We start from the raw sequence: 21525 nt of genomic DNA, 5'->3' as shown, positions 1-21525 counted from the left end.
CATACCTCTGGCTGGCCTGGTACTTACTAGATAACCCTGGCTGGCTTCCAACTCAAAATGGTCCTTCTGCCTCAGTGCTGGGATTATAGGCCTAAACCATCAGGCTGCCTCCCGTGGAGTTCTTTGCTTTTGTCCTGAGCTAGGGTATGGGTCAGGGAAAGCCTGCCTTCCTGAAGCTCACCCCAGAACCACCCACAGTGGTACTGATGGACTGTCTACTGGGCCAAGGGCTTTCTGGGATCATGTCTTTGTGTAACATGATTGATGCCTTTAAAGCCATCATTTTTTAGCTGGAGAAGTTAAGGGAGCAGACGGGCTAGTGGCCTCGGCTGCTTCACCGCAGGTCTCTGTGGGGTCAGAAATGAGTGATGCTCGCTAAAGCCCTGTGGGGGCCCTTGGGAAAGGGGGAGCTCTCCCCTGGCGGGGTTGTAAGGGCCTCCATGCCTCCATGATGGTTTCTGGGCTAAACTCTCTTCAGAGTTATCAGTTGTGTGCATGTGACCTGCTGGGCTTGGGATCCAGAGCCTGTGCCCTGCTGCTCCTCTACGGAGCTCAGAGGGATAGGTGCGGAAATAGATTCCACTTTGGAAGAGCACAGTGCCTTGGGAATGTATGTCCTGAGGGTGGTGTGGGGCTCACCTACCTGGGGACTGGCCCCCTTCTCAGTGCTCAGACTTTGTACCGTCTCTTCCAGCATTGCCCGCCTTCAGAGCTAATGGGGCTAGTGAATGTGAGCACAGTGGCAGATGGGAAGTTCACATCCCCTCAGTGGTGGGTGTGGCAGATTCAGTTGCGGAGCCACAACCGAAGCAACGGGACAGTTGGCCCCTCCTCCCTTTTTGCCCAGGCCCACAGTCCTTTCCTGCCAACAGTCACAGGAAGGTCTTGTGGGTAGTAATGAAGTGAACAAGTCCAGAGCCCGCCCCTACCCCATGCTCTGAGAATTGTGCATGTGACTAAACATATGCTTTGGGTGCAGACTGGCCAGACCCATCTCTGGAAGCCCTAAAGGCAGAGGTGAACGCCCACTTCCCTCCAGCAATCATTAGAGCATCTCGTGAACTCCATTTGAGCAATCCTCCCCAGGGCATCCACGATGGGAGCAGCCTCCGGTTGCGAAAGTGTAGCTTTGATCAGTCATGGGTGACGTCTCCCCACCTGCAGAATGACTTCCTCCTGCCGGTGTCTCCAAGGTTCTATTGTCAGGACCACAGTTGTTTGGTTTGTTTTGTTTTTGAGACAGGTTCTCTGTGTAGCCTCGGCTGTCCCAGAACTCACTTTGTAGATAGACCAGGCTGGCCTCGAACTCACAGACTTATCCCTGGGGGAGTGGGGAGAGGAGCCACAGACTCTTAATGCCTCTCTTTCTCCCACAGAGCTCAGCTCCCTGATGGAAGGAAGAGAGGACAGGACCCAGTAGGACACAACATCTGCTGTTGCTCTCCAGGCTGTGTGAGCCGCGGGGCTGTCAAAACAACCTTAACCGGTTTCTGAAGTGTCTGATTTGGGGACTACAGCTCCGACGCCAGGGGCGACGTAGATGGCTCGACTCCCCGTGGGCATCCGCTTCATCATCTCCTTCTCCAGGGATCAGTGGTAAGCTCGGTGCTGGTCCATCGTCTAGAGAGATGCGTGTGTGTGTTGGGAGTGAACTGGTAGTGGGCGTTGGGCAGCTTCTTCGCCCGTATTTCGTTATAGAGCGTGAGCCTCAGGCTTTCCCATGGCTGTTGAGTGGTGGCTGCTGTGACCTTGGGTCCTCAGGAGTCCTGTGTTTTGGTGGTGACATCACAGACAGCATTTAGACTTCCGTTACTCTCCCGTTGCTGCCGTGGAACATCATGGCTAAGGCGACTTACAGAAGAAGGAAGGGGTTATCTTGGCGTAGAGTTCCAGAGAGTTAGAAGCCATCACGGCAGGGAGGCATGGAGCCAAGTGGCAGGTGTGCCAGCAGGAGACTGACACCTCATGTCCACAAACGAAAGAACAAGCTGGTAATGGCGGGAGCCACCTAAAACCCAAAGCCCGCCCCCTAGTGGCATTCTCCCTCCAGCAAGCCTGTACCACCCAAACCTCCCCAAATACCACCAAGAGTGTTCTGGTGCCAGAGCCTTGCAGGGCACAGTTCTTATTTAAACCACCACGACTGGCTATTAGCCGGGTTATGTAATGGTGTTCGTGAAGTAAGCCCTGGTACCTCTGGTTCCAGATGAGTGGCCTGGCTGCACGGGGCAGATGAAACTGAGAGACCAAACACCACCCTCTCTCTGATGAGAGGGCGTCTCTCTCGGCGGCTCTGTGACTTACCTCACAGGTGGACCCACTCACTCCACACTCTTCAAGGGTGGTGATGCAGACTGGAGCTCTCCAGCCCCCATTGCACCCTCCTCCTCCTAATTTGTCAGGGAGAAAAAAACTTACCTTTTCTTCGTTTGCTTTATTTCTGTGGTGCTGGGATGGAACCCAGGGCCTTGTGCTTTGTTATAGAAGCGCTCGGGCACTGACCTGAGTCCTCAGCCCTTCTCCCGTTTTATGAGGAGGGCTCGGGCAAATTAAGCTGACGAACATGTTCGTGGAGGTTCGCAGAGAACTGTGGGCTCCGTGGGGCATTTAGAACCTGGGGCTTATTATCCTGTTTGATAGGAGACGTGGGAAAATGTCGGGTCCCAGCCCACGGGAAAAGTCGAATCAGGGTTCACCTGAAAGAGGGAGTGGGGATTGAAAGTAGGATACAGAGAGTGAGAAATAGCGAATCAAGTCAGGAAATTTCTGATCAAGATTCACTTTATTGCCCAACTAGCAGGAACATATATAGAGCAAGGTCAATAGGATCTGTTCTAATCCCACTCACCCTAGCCCCCGGGCAAGAGTGCAATAGCCTGAATCGCTCCCTGTAGAACTTCCTAGTTCTCTGAGTAGTTCCCTGTAAGAACTTCCTTGATCCTCTGGGTGGTTCCAAGTTGAGACTTCTCTACTTTCAAAGGTAAATAGTCCAAGGATAGCCTAGAACACAAAACCTCGTGAGGTAAAGGTCAGCAACTCGAAGGTCACAGCATACAGCCTAAGCACAGGATTTCTGACATGGCAGAATTTGGCATGGCTTCTTCCCACAGGAAAAGGCACTTAACAGAACAACTGGCCTTTTGGAAAGAGAAGAAGCTCCTTAACAGTACAGGTAGCGGGCTAGGAAGCTGCAGCAAAGTGCCATGGCAAGGGACTCCTTACTCTGATCTCAGAGGTACAGGAAGTAGGGCCAGTCTGTAAGCCTCAAGACTCTTTCCTCAGATTCCTCAGAGATCTACATCTTTGTAGGTCCCGCCCCCCCAAAAGGTGCCACCAACTGGTAATCAAGTGTTCAACGCAGGAGTTATCCAGGCAGTCTCATTGGCAGCCAAGGATGGCAATTGCTACAAAATCATAAATTGTCTTAAAACATTTTGAAGGGTTTTGTCGGGGGGGGGGGGGGGGGGATAATTTTGGTTATTGTTGTAATGTTTTGCTGGTTCTCAAGTGGACTAGATGGCAGGGTTATGTTACAGTGTTAAATAGTTGGCCGTGTCTGAATCCTGCTATATTCCTCTGAGGAGAGTCTCAGGTACATCCTGAGCTGGCACTGATGGGATATGCGGTTTTTTTTCTTTTGTTTTGTTTTTCGAGACAGGGTTTCTCTGAGTAGCCTTGGCTGTGCTGGACTCGCTTTGTAAGACCAGGCTGGCCTCGAACTCACAGAGATCCACCTGCTTCTACCTCCCTGTGTGCCACCAAGCTCGGCTTGGGATGTGGGGGGGGGGGGTTTTGTTGGAAACTTACAGTTAACCCAGGCTGGATTCTTTTTTTTTTTTTAATCTTTTTTTTAAAAAAAAAATCTTTTAAAAAAAGATTTATTTATTATTTATACAGTACTCATACCAGAAGAGGGCCCAGATTGCATTATAGATGGTTATGAACCACCATGTGGTTGCTGGGAATTGAACTCAGGACCTTTGGAAGAACAGACAGTGTTCTTAACCTCTGAGCCATCTCTCCAGCCCGCCAGGCTGGATTCTTATATTAACGTGTACTGTTTGTCCCCATCGGCTTCTCTTCATTTACTTTGTCTCCCAAGGCCACTTACAGCATCACAGAAAAACCAAAGACTCGTTCCCTCTCCTGGAACAAAACACCACGAACCAAGGTCTCAGTGCACAAAATCGAGTCCACCACAGTTGGGAAGGCTGAGGGTCCAAACTCAAATGTGCAGCAGAGTCATGGGCGTCTGATGGTTCCGGGTGACACCTTCCCTTCCTCCTTCAGGTCTTTGTGCTGCAGTGCCTCCGATGACCAGCTAAGTCAAGCTGGTCCATGTCACCATTGCCATACTCCCTCCTTGTGTCTCTGTGGTTTTTGATTTTTAGAGACAGGGCTCTCTACATAGCCCTGGCTGTTCTGTTTGTTTGTTTGTTTTTTGAGACAGGGTTTCTCTGTGTGGCCTTGGCTGTCCTGGACTCGCTTTGTAGACCAGGCTGGCCTTGAACTCACAGCGATCCACCTGCCTCTGCCTCCCAAGTGCTGGGATTAAAGGCGTGCGCCACCACGCCTGGCTGCCCTGGCTGTTCTGGAACTGACTGTATAGCCCAGGCTGGCCTCAAACTCACAGAGATCCACCTGCAAGAAACAGCCTGGCTGGCTAGGCAGGCCCAGCTCTGTCTCCTAAGTGCTGGGATAAACTCTACACACATTTCATAGGTTTGGTTTGCTTCTGGTCACCTCATGGGCTTGGACAGAGTGTCCTGGGGAACTTTCCACTCAGGCTTCCCCAGGGAGAGGAAGAGCTCAGACAGGTCCTTATTTCCAAAAGCAAGTGTCTGCTTGAGTTCTGGGATTAAAGAATTCACCACCACACCTTAGCTTGCACGCTCCACGACGCTCCACGTCACCTTCCCAGGGCCACCTTGCAGAAGAGTCTGAGGAGGCCACCAGTCCTTGAGTTTAGGACCATCCTAACCTGACCCCAGGCTAACTCATCTCGGGACCTTATTTCTGAATAAAGTGATGCTCAGAAACCCTGTTCCTAGCTGGACGTGGTGACACACACCTGTAATCCCAGCACTCCGGAGGCAGAGGCAGGTGGATCGAGGCCAGCTTGGTCTACAAAGAGAGCCTAAGGTCAGCCAAGGCTACAACAGAGAAACCCTGTCTCAAAAACCAAAAGAAAAAGAAAAAAGAGAAAAAACCTGTTCCTATCTATGGGGAATGGCCCAGAAGAAAGGACAGCTTTAGACTCCTGTTTTGTGATTGGCGAAGAGGAGGATGATAAATCTACCAGGTAGTGTGAGGAGTCCAGAAGAATCTTGGAGGACCTCAAGTCTCATAGACCAGGATTGTGACCCCGTGAACTCTCAGGCCTCTTCCTCCCAGAGGCCAGGCAGTGTGGGATGACTCCTCGCTAAGAGCAGCTCTTGCCTACACACCCTCCTGGAAGGTGAAGGACAGCCTGCAGCTACTGTTTCTTCCACACCCTAGGTCCTCTAGGAAGCTGAGGAAACCAGAAGAAGGGTGATTTTGGAAATGGAGGAAGTAGGCTGGGCCCAACAGCAGCTACTTGAAGATAAGGCCTCAGGGAAATCTTGCCTGCTCTTCTTTGACCTTTGACTCCAACCCACAGGAGGAGGCTTGCAAGCCCTGATTCCAGGAGCCTCTCTCTTCCTGAAGGGTCCACTCATGACGTCACCAGCATGCGTGAGAGGAGCACTTACTTTTGCCTGCATGCTCCACACCACCTTCCCAGAGCCACCTGCAGAAGGGCCTGGTGGAAAGTTGTGCCCACGGCTACCACCACCTCATCCCCCGCGGCCTCTGCCTGAAACTTCCTTACACTGAGGAATGTAGTGTGTCTGGGCTGGGCGCTCTCAGCTCTTATCATCACTTTAGGAGAGTGGAGTAGACAGAGCCTAAAGCCACTAAGTCAGCCTTCTACTACTATTCGGCGAAACCTTAGTCAAGCAGCCCTGAGCAGCTATCCCAACTGAGAGGCTCTGGAGGGAAATCCGTGCCCAGGCTGCCCTGCCCTGCGCACTGGAACCTATACCAGGAGAGGAGCTGGAGTCTGGCTGTGAGCTAGAATGGGGTTGGTGGAAGGCAGTGGGTGGTCTCTCATATCCAGCCTCAGGCTGGGGGCAGGGTGGGGGGTGGTGTTGGGTGGAGGGCTGGGCCAAGGAGCAGCTTTAGCCAAAAAAATGGAGAGAACCTTCAGTTCTGCCCCAGGGAGGCATTCACATACAGAGACAGACAAGCAGATAGATAGATAGAGAGAGAGAGACAGACAGACAGGCAGACAGACATTGACAGCGAGAAACAGCCTGGCTGGCTGGGCAGGCCCAGCTTTGTCTCCTAAGTGCTGGGATAAACTCTACGCACATTTCTTTTCTTTCTTTCTTTCTTTCTTTCTTTTTTTTCTCTACGCACATTTCATAGGTTTGCTTTCTTCTGGTCACCTCGTGGGCTTGGACAGGGTGTCCTGGGGAACTTTCCACTCAGGTTTCCTCAGGAAGAGGAGAGCTCAGACAGGTCCTTATTTCCAAAAGCAAAGTGTCTGCTTATGGACTCCTGCTCTTTCCCGCAGGGCCACTGCCCTACCTTCTCCACCTCAAATGGGCTCTTTGTTTGAGTCTGGAGATGTTTGTTTGTTTGTTTGTTTTGGCCTTGGATATTTTTGAACATCGGTTTGTTTCTGTTTATGTGCATATGAGTACGGATGTGCACCTATCATGGTACATTGTGAGGGGAGGGGCGTCAGTGTGACTTGCAGGAATGGATTCTCTGCTTCAACTCTGGATTCTGGGGCTCCAGGTCAGGTCATCAGGCCTGGTAGCAAGCACGGTCACTCACCGAGCCACCTCCCCCTTGCAGATCTCCCCACCCCACCCCCCTGCTGGCCCACGCTTTAGACCTCTCTCCTCTCCAGACATGAACATCCATCCTAGGGAGAGTCTCACTTCTTGGGGTTCGTGGTTTCAAAAGTCTCATAGCCAGGGGGAGACAGTGTCTTTCTTCCTGCCAAGCTGGCAGGCTCTGGGCTTTATAGCAAATGGTGAAGGCAAGAGAGGGTTTCCCTGGGCGCAAGCAAATGAACTGAGCAAGTAACGTGGCCTGTAGGAACCCCAACTTATTACTTGTCATTAGAAGTAGGGGGCTGGGTGTGGGAAGAGACCCTCAACCCTAGGATCTGACACTGTTACTGTGTAGACTGATGTCAAACATGGCTTGAATTATAACCCCCACCCCCACCCCCCGGGTGGAATCCACTAGAGGACTATGTGTCGTAAGGACAGAAGTGTTACGGGAGGAAAAGATGTCAGCTTCTCCCAGCTCCCAACGGCTTCTGCTGTCTGATTAAAGCAAACTGCGTTAGAAGTGCACAAGGGACTGGCCACCAGCTGCCTCCCCCTTAAGCTGCGGTTTCAGAGAGCAGCCCCTCACTGGCTTCTAAGTTCTCTTTTATAGGGAAGGGCGAGGGTGGTTGGAAAACAGCTGTTGTTGAGAAAGTTGGCTCTTAGCATCTGAAGTGGGGTGCTGAGGGCCCAAGGCTGCCCATGGGGTAGGTATATGCAAGAAAACATGTGGAAAGGGAGTCCCCAAAAGAGTCCAGGAGTTTAGCAAGGCAAAGGGGTAGGTATGCATCGTGGGGCTACAAGTTTGGCATAGGTTGAAAAACATGGCTTGCAGGATTCATTAGGTTTAGGAAAAGAAACTTGTTCTTGTAAGGCATGAAGTCTTTTTATTTATTATTATTTTTTTTTTTTTAAGACAGGATTTCTCTGTGTAGCTTTGGCTATGCTGGACTCTCTTTGTAGACCAGGCTGGCTTCAAACTCACAGAGATTCGCCTGCCTCTGCCTCCGGAGTGCTGGGATTACAGGCCTGCACCACCACCACTGGGCTAGGTGTGGTGTCTAAGCAACAATGTGTAACAGCGTAGCTCCTGTTTTGGTTTCCTGCTTCATCTGTCTCCGTTTGGATAGTCAGGAGTAGCAGGGTTTTGAATGTCCTGATACTGTCGTGAGATTGTAAGTGGGGTTGGCGTGTGACTAACAGGCAGATGACACAGTGGGACACCTCTCCTACCCTGTACCTGTGTGTGTGTTCCAGGTACCGCGCCTTTATTTTTATGCTGACATTCCTGCTCTATGCAAGCTTCCACTTATCCCGAAAGCCTATCAGCATAGTAAAGGTAAGAGGCCTTCTTCACACACGGGGCTGTTTTGTAATCTGCCTGAAGTCTGGTGACTCTAGGAAGGTTGGGAGATGGGGAGAGGAAGAAAGTGGGATGGGCTGGCCGAGGTGGGGGGTAGGGTGAGGGTGGAATGGGGAGATTGGGGGGGGGGAATTGGGGGGATGGCAAGTTTCTAGAGATGAACTATTCTAGCACCTTAATTGTAGAGTCTTTTGTTGATGTGTTGGGTCTTTTTGGTTTTGGTTTTTTGTTTTCCTTTTTAAGAAACTCTTTAGGGGCTGGAGAGATGGCTCAGTGGTTAAGAGCACCGCTTGCTCTTCCAGAGGTCCTGAGTTCAGTTCCCAGCAACCACATGGTGGCTTACAGCCATCTATAATGTGACAATAAATAAATCTTTAAAAAAAAAAAAAAAAAGAAGGAAAGAAAGAAACTCTTTAATCCCAGCATTTGGGAAGCAAAGGCAGGCAGATCGCTGTGAGTTCAAGGCCAGCCTAGTCTACAAAGTGAGTCCAGGACAACCAAGGCTACACAGAGAAATCCTGTCTCGAAAAACCAGAAAAAAGAAAAAAAAAAAGAAACTCAAATTTTGGTTTGGTTTGGTTTTGGTTTTTGAGATAGGGTTTCTCTGTGTAATAGCCCTGGCTGTCCTGGAACTCTCTATGTAGACCAGGGCTGGCCCCAAGCTCACAGAGATCTGCCTGCCTCTGCCTCTCGAGAGAAACTCAAGCTTTACAATGCTTCATTCTTTATCCCCTCGGAGGCATATCTCCATCAGACTACAGAATTCCAGAATTCCCAGACTTAGTTAAATATTTCTGTTGTCTGGGTTTTCTTTCCTGGTGGATTCAGTCTTAAATGCGTCCCCAAGTGGCTCCTACTCTTGGTACGATTTGACCCCTCGCCCAGCTCTGAAGCAGCCTCTGTAGTTCAGGCACTGAATGTACAGATGAGGGCAGGTGACAGGCTAGGAAACAGGTGTCCCACTAGACGTCAAGTCCTCTGTATCAATGCCAGATCTAGCAAAGAAACACCTATGTTATCTCAGCCCCACCTGACTTGTGGGCTGGCCACAGGAATGAATGGCTTTTGACTACTGTAGAAGAAACAAAGATGCTATCCAGTGCCAACATCAGCCTATTTTGTGACTCTGTTCCCTGCTGTCCTTCCAACGCTCAGCAGGGACTTGGTCCAGGACTCTGGTGTTAGGAACTTGTCAACTAAGTGGGGCTAGTTGCCCCAGCATTAGAGACAATGTAGAGGGCTGCTGCCTCTGTGTGCCTTCTCCATCAGATTCATTTACTAAGAAAGTTCTAGTCACCAGCCAAGAAGAGACTTGATACCCTATGAGCATATACAGGGGGAAGAGGTCCCTCTCAGTCACAGTCATAGGGGAAGGGATTAAGGGGAAAATGGGAGGGAGGGAGGAATGGGAGGATACAAGGGATGGGATAACAATTGAGATGTAATCTGAATACATTAATAAAATATATTTAAAAAAAAAAAAAGAAAGTTCTAGTAAGTAATAGCCAGGAGTTTGCCAGGGAAACACTTGGAGGATTTGTTTTGTTTTATTGGTTTTTCAAGACAAGGTTTCTTTGTATGGCCCTGACTGTCCTAGAACTAGCTCTGTAGACCAGGTTGGCCTCAAACTCACGGAGATCTGCCGGCCTCTGCTTCTGCCTCCTGAGTGCTGGGACAGCAACCAGTTTTTAATCGGCCGCTCATTTGCTCCTTGACCCTGGAAACATCTAGTGCCTCTTAGGTCCATCCAATGGCAGGGAGGAAACATTCTGTCTGGCGCACTTGGAGACCTTTAAGAAAGGTTTCAAAGAGGCCTGTGGGGTAGGAAAGTAATCGGTGGCATTAAAAGCTCCTGTGTGTGACATGTGACAAGGGCTCTGACATCAGCACCAGCAATCAGCTCTGGAAGTTTGAATGCCGTCTCTGTGACCTTTTCCTGCTTAGAAAGATTCACGCTTGGCTCTAGACAGAGGCAAATCACCGAAGGCAAACAGCAGGCCACCCCTGTAAGGGCCTGAGTGAGCCCTGATGTCCTGGAATCAAGTATAGTAAGGGAGCCGTGCTGGGGCTTCCAGGACTGACCTGGAAAGGTTGGGCCTGCGTAGGGGGAGGGGGGCCCACCTCCAATACCAGGTAGAGGGTGGAACCACAGCCACTGCTTGGGGGACAGACATGGTGAGTGCGGTGGAGCTGGCCACCTAAGGGTCTCTCTGGCAGGACCTGGCCCTTGGACTCTACCTGATGATCGTGAGGGTCCTGGGTTTGCCAGGGATATGAACGTGGGTCAAGGTCACACTTTCCTTTCCTTAGGTCTGCAGAAGTGACCATTGGGGGTCTCTGGGTTCTTGAGGAAGTGTCTTAGTTTGAACCAATCCCTTACTTGTCTTTGTTCTCTCACGGTTTTCTCAGTAGCCCTGGCGGTGTTATCAGGTGTAAATGAGCTCATCTTGGTGTCTTCTCCATTGGTCCCCTGGCTCCAGGCTCTCTATTATTATTTTTAAAGATTTATTTATTTTAAGCTTTATTTACTTATTATTACGTATACAGTGCTCTGCCTGCATATACACCTGCAGGCCAGAGGAGGGCATCAGATCACATGATAGATGGTTGTGAGCCACCATGTGGTTGCTGGGAATTGAACTCATGACCTCTGGAAGAGCAGTCAGTGCTCTTAACCACTGAGCCATCTCTCCAGCCCCCTTATTTTTATTTATGTGTCTGAGCGTTTTGCCTACATGTGTGTATGTACATTATATGCATGCCTGCCTTTGGAGGTCAGAAGAGGGTGCCTGATACCCTGAAACTGGAGTTATATGAACAGTTAGGAGCCACCAAGTGGGTGCAGGGAACTGAGCCAGAACAGCCAGTGCTCAGAACTGCTGAGCCATCACTCCAGCCCCTGGGCTCTGTTCCTTACAGTGCTGCCCCAGAGTCTCCAAGGCAGCTATGACTGGCATATGATCAGCATCTTGTGTGGTTCTGTCTAACACCCAGACTTCCCAGTGCACTTGCCTATGGATTCGCCTGAAACTGAGCCCTGCAGGCTGCTTTGCCTCTTGACACAGATGAGACTGTCTCCATATATAATTTAGACTTCACGGCGCCTTAGGAAGCCTGCAACCCGCTGCAGCTCCCACTGTAAATAGCACAAATGGCCCCAGGAGCAGCAATGATTCTAGGAGGGACCCCGTGAGTCACCATCTGCTATCTGTGTTTCCCAGAAGGTTATAAACAAAACTGGAATACATTTGCTTACTGGCCATGGACCTCGGGGCTGAGAATGGGTAGTGATCCTCCAGTGAACATGACTCATTTGTCAAGTGATGCTGGGTCAATCAGGGTTACACTTGCCTCCAGTCATCACTGATTGCTTTTCTTTTCCTCCGATTAAAAAAAAATTAAAATGTACCTTTAAAAACCCATTGAGAGGCTACTCTGTCCAGCCCAAGTAAACTCTTATTTCTGGCCCACCTTTGTCTGCCGTAGGGTGAGCTCCATAAGCAGTGTGCCGCAGGGGACGAGCCCAGATTCAGTGGCCCTAGCAGCAGTACCAGGCATGGCCCCACCCACTGGCTCCTGGACAACGAGACAGACTGTGGCTGGGCCCCCTTCGGTAAGTTCGGGTCAGCTGTTCTGTTGCCCAGGGATCTTGGCAGCCATCCATTGGGGTTCCTACAGCCTACCTAGTCTCTGGTGTGTGTTTCAGTGATAACTGTCCCCTAGGAAAACATTACTCGGTACCATCAGATCTTCTGTGCCTACATGCTGAGGGGCCACCCCCTAAGTAGAGCATGACTGGGCTGGGGAAGTCTCTGGAAGATAGCCTGCTGTGTGTGCTTGCCACACGTGGAGGTTAGGGCTTGCCAGGCAAAATCTGATGAGAGGGATGCTGCAGGCCAGCCAGGACGATGTTGGAACACAAAGTCAAACTCACTGCAGCCAGTGCGGTTTGCCTCCAGTCTGAGGGACACAAACAAGAACAACTTGAAAGGGGTAACTTTTGTTTGGTTTTGTTTTTTTGTTTTTCAAGACAGGGTTTCTCTGTGTAACCTTGGCTGGCCTGGACTCGCTTTGTAGACCAGGCTGGCCTCTAACTCACAGCGATCCACCTGCCTCTGCCTCCCGAGTGCTGGGATTAAAGGCATGCGCTACCACACCCAGGTGAAAGGGGTAATTTTATTTTCCTTTACAGGAAGCTGGCCAGTAGCTGGGCTGCCGTGTTTTGTTTTGGTTTTGGTTTTGGTTGTTGTTGTTTTTTTTTTTTTTTTTTTGGAGTTAGAGCACCTCCCTTTCGAAGGGACTTACAGAATTAAGTTTTGTGTTTTATAGCCCTCTCTAGACCGGACTAAATAACCCTGAGCCTTTCTGTTGACTCTCAACCCCACATAGATAAGAACAACTACCAGCAGCTGCTCGGAGCCCTGGATTACTCCTTCCTGTGCGCCTATGCCGTCGGGATGTACCTGAGGTAGGGGCGCCCATGCTTGGACCCTCCCCAGTCTTCTGGGCCCTTCAGTACAGAAAGTTTCCTCCCTGTCATTGGATGGACCTAAGAGGCGCTAGATGTTCCCAGGGTCAGGAAGCAAATGAGCGGCCGATTAAAAACTGGTTGATGTTGTCAGCCCCACCATATTTTTGGGTTGTTTGGTTTGGTTTGGTTTTTTGAGACAGGGTTTCTCTGTGTGTAGCCTTGGCTGTCCTGGACTCACTCTGTAGACCAGGCTGGCCTCGAACTTGCAGAGATCCGCCTGCCTCTGACTCCTCTCCTCCACCTGAGTGCTGGGATTACAGCCATGTGCCACCAAGCCCGGCTGTACCCCACCATATTTTAAAATAATGTTGTGGAAGGGTTAGAGAGAACACTCAGTGGTAAGGTGTTTGCTAGCATACACAGCATACAAGAGACCCTGGGTTCAAGCCCCACTACTGGAAAGAAAAATAGGAAAAGCATTGTAGGGACCAACAGCCTTACATGCCCAATGCCTCGGCATCTCAGGGAATCCCTGGAAGTGTTTAACTGCTTCTCTGAGAGCCTCCCAACATGTGTAATGAAGACCCAGGGACCCATGTGGTTCCTGCCAGTGGTGGATATAGCTCTTTTCATCAGATGCAAATGCCACACGATTGCTCAGAGCATGTGTGGGTGAGAGACTGGGTAGAAAAAGATGGTCAAGTGCCAATGTGTGCAGCACACCTGGCCAAAGAGCAATAGCGTGTCAGCCCAGGCTCCACCAGCCCGCCAGCCCCACACCCTGTTGTCTTAACTGCACACGAAATACTCTGCAGTGAAAGCAGGACTTTTAACTTGGTTCTCAGCTGGGGGCGGTTTTATCCCCCTAGAGAACATCTGCAGCTAAGGAAGGGAAGCCTAGTGTCATTCATCTGTGTGCAGAGACCAGGAGTTCTGCTAAACACCCCGGCATGTAGCAAGATCATCATTCCAAAGAACTCCTGTCAAAAAAAACAAAAAAAATCCCAGCTTAGTAATTGAGGCAGGTTTCTCCTCACGTCTTTATTGGCAAAGGTAGTTTCCCAGGCAGCTCATCAGTGAGTTTATTGAAATAGGATTTCAATGGGCGTAAGTCCATACGAAAGTCTCAGAAAGGAGGCAAGGATGCCTGCCACTTCACTGATGGGCTTTGTGCTGTGACAAGAAGGCATGACAGCCCTCAGAGCCTGGAGTGGTTACCGCTGAGGTCTTGACAGTCAAGTGTCATGTGACGCTGTAGGCCAAATGGAACCATGGGAGGTGGGTGCACTCAGGTCTTGCCTGGCAGGATCAGCAGGTGCAGTGTGGGCGTGAGTCCCATATGAATCAGATGGAGTGTGGGGCGGGGCCCATTCCATCAGAATTGTTCTGTAAGTCTCCCAGAGAAGACACGAGGGCTGCCACCAGGTGTCATACTAGAAGACATCTCCCAGCGGTAGCCACTGGGAGCCCATACGACTCAGTGCCTTGTCCTGTGCCTGGGCAGGTTAGCAGCCCTGAACATGTCCCCTAATCCCCGAAGTGAGCCAGGTGGAGTGGGTAAACCTTATTATTTATTTGTGTGTATGTGACGTGTGTGGGTGTGGGTGTGGCATGTGCAGGTGTTCATGGAGGTGAGAAGAAGACATCAGATCCCCTGGAGCAGTTGTGAGCCTCGTGACATGGGTGCTGGAAACCAAATCTCAGGTCCTCTAGAAGAATGCAAGTGCTCTTGACCAGTGAGCCATCTCTCCAGGCCCCAAAAGGTTTTGAAGATCACAAAGAGCTCAGTCACGGATCTCTTGTGTCTGCTGAAATCACGTGCGTCGCCCTGGTGATGTTGTTGGTCAAGTGGTAGAGAGTGGTGTGACGGCGATGGTGGCCTGTCTTATATCTGGCTGGAGCCTTGGTGGTCATCACCACCCCTTCAGTTTGACAGCACATGTATGTACATGCACATGTATGCACACGCACATGTATGTAGCTCGCCAAGCCTCACTGCTGCTTTTAGGGCTCAGGTTCAGCCCCTCCTGATGGGCCTTATACACCACATAAGAAAATGTCTTTCAGTCAGGCAGCAGTGGCTGTGGCAGGAAGTGGTCACGCAGGCAGTGGAGTATTGTCTTGGCTGACCCGCCCGATGGGTGTGTTCACGAAGGTTTCTTGGTTACCGCACATTGCATGGGTGGCTTGCTCAGCGTCACAGTGGTCCCCTTTTTAATTCTTCATTTGCAGCTAGCTCAGTGGTTGATGTTTTAAATAGCTCTGTACACCGACTGTGTGTTGTTGAGACAAAAGGAGGCTTAACAAACAGGGCGAGTCCTGCTTTATTAGGTAGTATTGGTGTGCCTCACAGTGTGCACTTTATTGTTTGACAGTTAGTGATTTATTTGTTATTTATTTATTTATTTATTTTGGTTTTTCCAGACAGGGTTTCTTTGTGTAGCCTTAGCTGTCCTGGACTCACTTTGTAGACCAGGCTAGCCTCGGTCTCACAGTAATCTACCTGCCTCTGCCTCCCCTAAGCACCTGGCTCAGTCAGTGATTTTTATGGGAAATGAAGCTAAGGGGTCCCAGGGAAGTGAGTGAGCTCCACAGGGCAAAAATTCCTGTCCCATCTAATGGACTCAGTGATCTGGAAGCACAGCGAATGACACGGACATCCGGGAGACGTGGCCGTAGCTGTTAGCGGTGTCCTGTGCTATTTCCTCATGCCTGTTCCCTTTTTCCTTGTTCCTTCAGTGGCATAATAGGGGAGCGCCTGCCGATTAGGTATTACCTGACTTTTGGGATGCTGGCCAGCGGGGCCTTCACAGCCCTGTTTGGCCTGGGCTATTTCTACAACATCCACAGCCTGGGATTCTACGTGGTGACCCAGGTAAGGGCATGATCGAGGTTCACCCTGAGGAACAGGACGGCAAGTTCAGGTCCACCTCTGCTAGGAGAATGGATGGCGGATGCTGGTGAGGGGCAGAACAGCGCCCTTCAGAGTCAAGGCTCCAGCAGTTGGCTTAGGAAAGCCTTCCTCCTGTGTACTTAACTTCCTGTCTTAAAAGCTGTCCGCTTGGCAGACCAATGAGGTGCAAAGCCCTAATGATCATGCCAAAGTGGCCATGGAGGTGACCAGGGTAGAAGGAGGGCTCAGCTTAGAACCAGCTGAGAAAGGTATGAAGCCTTCAGCACAGGGTCAGGAGGAATGGCGAGGTGCCAAAGGTGCAGGGGTGGTGCCAGAAGCCCAGCCGTGCCCTCCTTGAGGGCCCAGCCTTTCTAGGCCCTCTTGGCTTCTGCAGTCTCCCATGGGTAAATATTGACTTGCAAGGGAAACAGAGCTCCTCAACTTCCCTAGAGGACCAAGGGTGCGGAGGTGTGATAAAAAAGCTCAAAGCAAGCCTTGTTTAATTTTGTTTTTTACGACTGTGCCGTTGAGCCTGAGAAAGCTTAGCCGCTTTATTGCAAGCGTGCTGTGTTCTTGCGGGCAGTTAGAACTCTCTGGCATCCTTAGGGGAATCCGTTACCATGGTCCTCAGCTGCTCAGGTCCCTTGCATTAAGTGGCCTAGGCCTCACGTCATTCCTGTGTGCATCTTCCTGTAAGCCATTCAGTCGCCTCTAGATTATTTTTTAACACCTAACGTGGTGCGGGGTGCGGATGCTGCGTCTCTCTAGCTGCACATGGTATAGGGAACACTGACCGCTCAGCATGGAGACAGCTTTTGTAGTCCCAACATTGCATTTAGTGTCCCTGCTTTGATTCCTTGGATGCAGAAGCCTCAGACTGTAATGACGCACAAAGTTAGAACAGAAGGGAAGCAGAGTCGCAGAAACCCAATGTGCTCCTCCAGCAAAGGCCGAGCTGCGGATCCAGGAGCAGCCGCAGCTGGGCTTACTGCCTTCCGCATGCCTCCCGCAGCACCCGCTGTCCCGTGAGACAGCGGGTCACTTTTTGCTATGGCCTCAGTCTGAATACACCAATGTGAACCTCCTGGAACTGGGCCTTTGGTTAAGTGTAGGCCCGGCACCTGTTCTCCAACATCTTGGAGAGGACAGGAATGCACGGCAGAGCTGGGTAAAGGCTGCGTTGGCATCTGAGGAGGAATCTTTTTCGTGGGCAGTCAGGGAAGACATGCTGCCGGTTCTCAGCTGCATTTGTAGCCGTTTATAAGCCAGTCTAGAAAGAGAAGAGCTCTTGTCTCTACAGAATGTTTAGACTCCAAGGAGTCTGGAATGCTTGCGCCCAGCCTCTCAAGAGTATTCCTGGTTGAGTTGGCTTTATTTTTAAGTGTTTTAGGCAAAGTCTCATGTTGTAGCCCATGCTGGCCTCAAACTCACTCAGAGCATTCCTGCTGAGTACTGGGGTTATAGGTGTGAACCACCATGTAAGGCTTGGGTTGGCTTTTTTTTTTACTTTTCGTGTGTGTGTGTGTGTGTGTGTGTGTGTGTGTGTGTGTGTGTGTGCGCGCGCGCGCGCGCGCGCGCGCGCGCGCTCCGGCAGATATCAGACTCCTCTCCTCAACAGTCAGCTTCCCCAGCAGCTAAGATTAACAGCCATGCACCACTATGCCTGGCTTATATATACTTTATAATATATGCATGTTTCTAAATATTTTATGTATATGAACTACATACATATTTTAAATTTCATAGGTTAAGCTATATGTAAATATAGACCTTACATCTATCTCACTTGGGTGGTGAGAGAAAGTGCTATGTGTCATTTTGGTGTGAGTCAAAGGGAGGACGGGGAAGGACCAACATCTCCCCCTCAGTAAGCCTCCTTTCTTACCTGCAGATCATTAACGGACTGGTGCAGACCACAGGCTGGCCTAGCGTTGTTACCTGCCTCAGCAACTGGTTTGGAAAAGGAAGGTAAGGAAAAAACAAAACAAAACAAACTCCATCTCCAAAAGCTTTTTTTTTTTTTTTTTAAGATTCCAATGGAAACTAGACCACATTATTACATTATTTTCAAGTTTTCTCTCAGCCTATTTTGGGAACATTAATAAGACTCTACTTTGAAGGTTGCAATGTATCAAACCCTCCAACTTGGAGGCTCTGCAGTTCACACAGGCCCCTCCCTGTACCTGCAGAACCCAGTCCTCCCCGCCCCAGCCACTTAGGCAGGTAGTGTGCCCTGAACTCCACACCTGAGAGCTGTGTCTGCCTACACCTGAGAGCTACCTGCTGTGTGGCCTCTGGCCTCAGCTTCCCTCACACTTGTGGGGGCATAGAGAGACTGGGGACCCACGCCAGGCCTCTTGAATTTGAGTCTGCCTCCGGCTGTGGAGGTTAGGACACTCTGGCAGAGGTCACCCGGTCCATAATTAGCAGGCCTGACCCAGTTCTGGTGCAGTCATTTGTAGTCCCTGCCTAGCTTAGCTGGGGGTTAGGTAACCATAGAGACGCCACCCAAGATGGAGAGGCTAAAATGGGAGATGGACTCAGAAGCCCGATTTAGAAAGCTTGTTTTAATCATCTGGCACGTGAGCCAGCGTGCGCTCCTGCCACCATGAGAGTCAACCGACTACCATGTTTGTGGAGGCACAAATTTAAACCCTCAGCCTTCCAAGAATTATAGGAAAAGCCCCTGTTCCTCCTTCAATCGTAGACTCAGGGATCTCTGAGTAAAGGTAAACAGTGTGCCGATGAAGCCTGCGCCAGACCGGAAGCACAGCTCTCCGCGGAGCAGCCGCCATCTTGGCGCCTGTACCTGGAGACCCCGTGGGGGTGCCCTGGGTCTCAGCGGCTATGCTCTCGCCCTGCAAGCAGATCCCATTTGGCCACCACTGCGCCGCTCACTGCCCCATCATGCTGTGTTGTAGGCGAGGCCTGATCATGGGGATTTGGAACTCGCACACCTCCGTGGGCAACATTCTGGGGTCCTTGATTGCCGGCTACTGGGTGTCCACGTGCTGGGGCCTTTCGTTTATCGTGCCCGGGGCCATCGTGGCAGCCATGGGGATAATATGCTTTCTCTTTCTCATCGAACGTAAGTACTCATGGCCCTAGAGATGGTCACCTGGGCTTTAGCCTTCAGGGCAGATCAGTATAGACTGCAGTGCTGCGGTGCCTGTATTCACCCTGGCTACGCCCTAGCCAGGCCCTGTACAGACGTCCCCAGCAGCCCATTCTCTCCAGGGCTTGCTCAGTTTTCTGCTCTTTCCCAGTTCCTTGAGTGACCCCCTGCCTATGGAAATCCCTTCCCCTCCTCATCTTCCCGACCCCACCCTTCCCTTAGCCCCATGCACCTGCGTCATCAGGGCGTCTCAGACGCTCCTCATACGTCCACCCCATACAAACCCAACCAACCTACGTGGCTGCACCTGCTCACCCCGGCCACCTCCGCACGCTAACATGGACTTTGCCAGCTTGTGTACTTTGCGATAAGCCGAGTCTCAGGCAATGCCATAAATCCATGGTGTGGCTTAAATCCATATATCTTACTAGGTACAGCGGTTACAGGGAAATGAAACCCACGTTCTATTCCAGTCAGCCCCAGACCTCCCATTTAACAAGCTTTGAAAATCATTTAAAGCAAAGGACCCGCTGTGGTAGAGGAGCCAGGTTGTTCTGACCCTCGGCCTGGTCGTATAAGCTAGGCTGGCCATTTGGTTCTTCGATTTTTTTTTTTCCTTGAAGCAAGATGGAAGCACGTGTCTCTGGTATGTCAGAGTAGCCCCAGCCTCTGCCCTCATCTCCAGGGCTCCAGTCCCTTTGCTCTGCACACAATGACCTCGCCCTAAACCCCCAGTTTCCACTCCCGCCCCCACTGCTCAAGCCAACCTCTTAGTTTTTCAGTGACCTCCATCCTGCCAAGCTAGGGAGATGTGGCTCTCTCGACCAGCTCTTTGGGTAGTGAAAATCGAAACTGAACGTTCAGACATGAAACTTAGGTGGGCGATCTGTGAGCTGAAGGGGCCGTGTGGGCCACTGCTTAGCCCTATTTCAGTGTTCTCCAGAGGCCCAGGAAGTGACAGGAAGGTTGGCAGGCCAGCCCCCAGCAAGTGCACTGTGGGGCAGGCAGGGCCTTGTGGCTTCTGGACTAAAACAACCGGTTAACTAGCTGGCATGTCACTGGAGTTCTCGGAAAGGCCATTGTGCCAGCTGTCTGCCTGGGTCTTGTCCCTTCCCTGCCCCTAGACATTCATCTTATACCAGACACCTGGAAGAGTGACACTTCCTCCTCACTGGGGCCCCAGGTCCCGTCTCCACCCTGTCCTGCTTTCTGGAGTCCCCAGGGAATGTGTACTCTTCTTTACCTGACAGAGGAGCTGGTTTAGGGTAAGGAGGATGGGAGGAAGAACAGGATGTGGCCGTGGCTACGTAGGCTACAGGCTGCATTTCAGCCCAGGTCATCCTGGATGGGGGTGTTGTCCACACTCAGAACAGGATTCTCAAGAATAGTGGATCTCTGTTTTCACCTTTTTGTTACCGATCCAGAGCCTGCTTCCCATGAGCCCCCACTCCTGCTACTAATGGGCTGGGCAAACTGGGAGGACTGTCCATCATCGGGCCCTTTGGTCCCTGTGCCCCATCCTCCTGACCCAGGGTGCCCCTCCGAGCTGGTCTGTACCTGCTACCTACCTGATCCTTCCTGGCTCCGGACAGGAAGGTGGCTTGCTACTGCTAGTGCCAGGGCAGAGAGACAAAGCCTTGTCTAAGGACTTTGTACGTACGTATGTACGTACATACATACATACATACATACATACATACATACATACACACACACACACACATGCCTTTGTTGCTCACTGCCAAGTGTGGGTGAGGCCGGCCATCTGCTTTGAGCTCACTGCTTAGTTCATCTCCTTCCACACTTTGCCCTCCTGATGTGGGGGACGGGGGCCCCCATTCATACCAGCTGGTTCGCCTCATCAGCCACCTCTCAACCCTGGCCCTGCTTCTGCCTCGCTTGGGCTGTTCATTCTCCATACCTGCCCCAGGCCACAGACCTGGTCATGGTGCCCTGGTGGCCCCTTCTCCTCCCAGCGCTCTGCAAGGATGCCTCCAAGGCCCGGTGTGCAGCTGTGTGCTCCTTCAGCCTGGACCTTGCTGTGCTCCCCAGCAGGATGTCTCCCCACCCCCACCCTTGTACTGTGCCAACCATACCTGAGGTCAGCTCCACCTCTCACACTTTTACTTAAAGATCTGAGCTTGGCCCTACTCCCTGCCTTGCAATTAAGACCCTCTTCCTTCCTCCTCCTTCATCTGTCATAACTGGGACATTTTCCCAGGTGGCAGAAAATGTCCCATGTGGCATGCCCTTCCCCCCACTGTGTTAGGCCCCAGGGCTGTTCTCATACATAGTCTCTAAAGTACACAGGGTTCAGGAAACAAGCTGCCACTTGCTTGAGGAGCCGAGTGGCCACCCAAGTGCCAGCAGGTCACTGGATAAGTTTCAGGTGACAGACAGGACATTTTCATGATCCCTCACTTTCTTGCAGCAACACCAGCACTCTGTTTTCTCCCAGCAGGCATCTGATCTCCACTCACTTTTATTGCTAAGAAATCCATCGCCCGCCACAAACGCTGTTCTGACAATACTCTGGGGCCAGCCTCATGCTTTCGTGTTTGTCCTTGGGTCCACCGTGTCCTTGGGGCTGATTTACCACGAGGTCAACCTCTTTCCATATTCAAAGTGGTGTCCACACCCATGGCCTGGTGCTTGCTGGTGTGGGCTGCCACATGCCCATCTGCAGTCAGTGGAAGAATGGGAGGGGAGGTGGCTTATACCCTCGCCTCACCAGCCCCTTGCCCTGGACTGTCTTTCTTCCTTAAGCTTCTGTTTAGAAAGAACACCTTGTTCTCTTCAAATGAACCTTAGTACGTG

The 21525-nt window shown here is 51.1% G+C and overlaps 1 protein-coding gene across 1 annotated transcript in view; it reads left to right on the top strand.

The window, feature by feature from the left end:
• Nucleotides 1-21525, top strand: part of Slc37a1 (solute carrier family 37 member 1) — a 59249-nt gene that overhangs the window by 15391 nt on the left and 22333 nt on the right. The window contains exons 2-8 of the mRNA XM_051153385.1: nt 1377-1596; nt 8124-8205; nt 11716-11842; nt 12619-12697; nt 15440-15575; nt 17485-17561; nt 18515-18681. Of these exons, the coding sequence (XP_051009342.1) occupies nt 1541-1596; nt 8124-8205; nt 11716-11842; nt 12619-12697; nt 15440-15575; nt 17485-17561; nt 18515-18681 (724 nt within the window). The 5' untranslated portion in view covers nt 1377-1540. The remainder of the gene's footprint in view (nt 1-1376; nt 1597-8123; nt 8206-11715; nt 11843-12618; nt 12698-15439; nt 15576-17484; nt 17562-18514; nt 18682-21525) is intronic.

This window comes from Acomys russatus, chromosome 11 (assembly GCF_903995435.1).
Source record: "Acomys russatus chromosome 11, mAcoRus1.1, whole genome shotgun sequence".
NCBI lineage: Eukaryota > Metazoa > Chordata > Mammalia > Rodentia > Muridae > Acomys > Acomys russatus.
The sequence above is the reverse complement of the archived record's forward strand: the minus strand, read 5'-3'. Positions and strand labels throughout refer to the sequence as shown.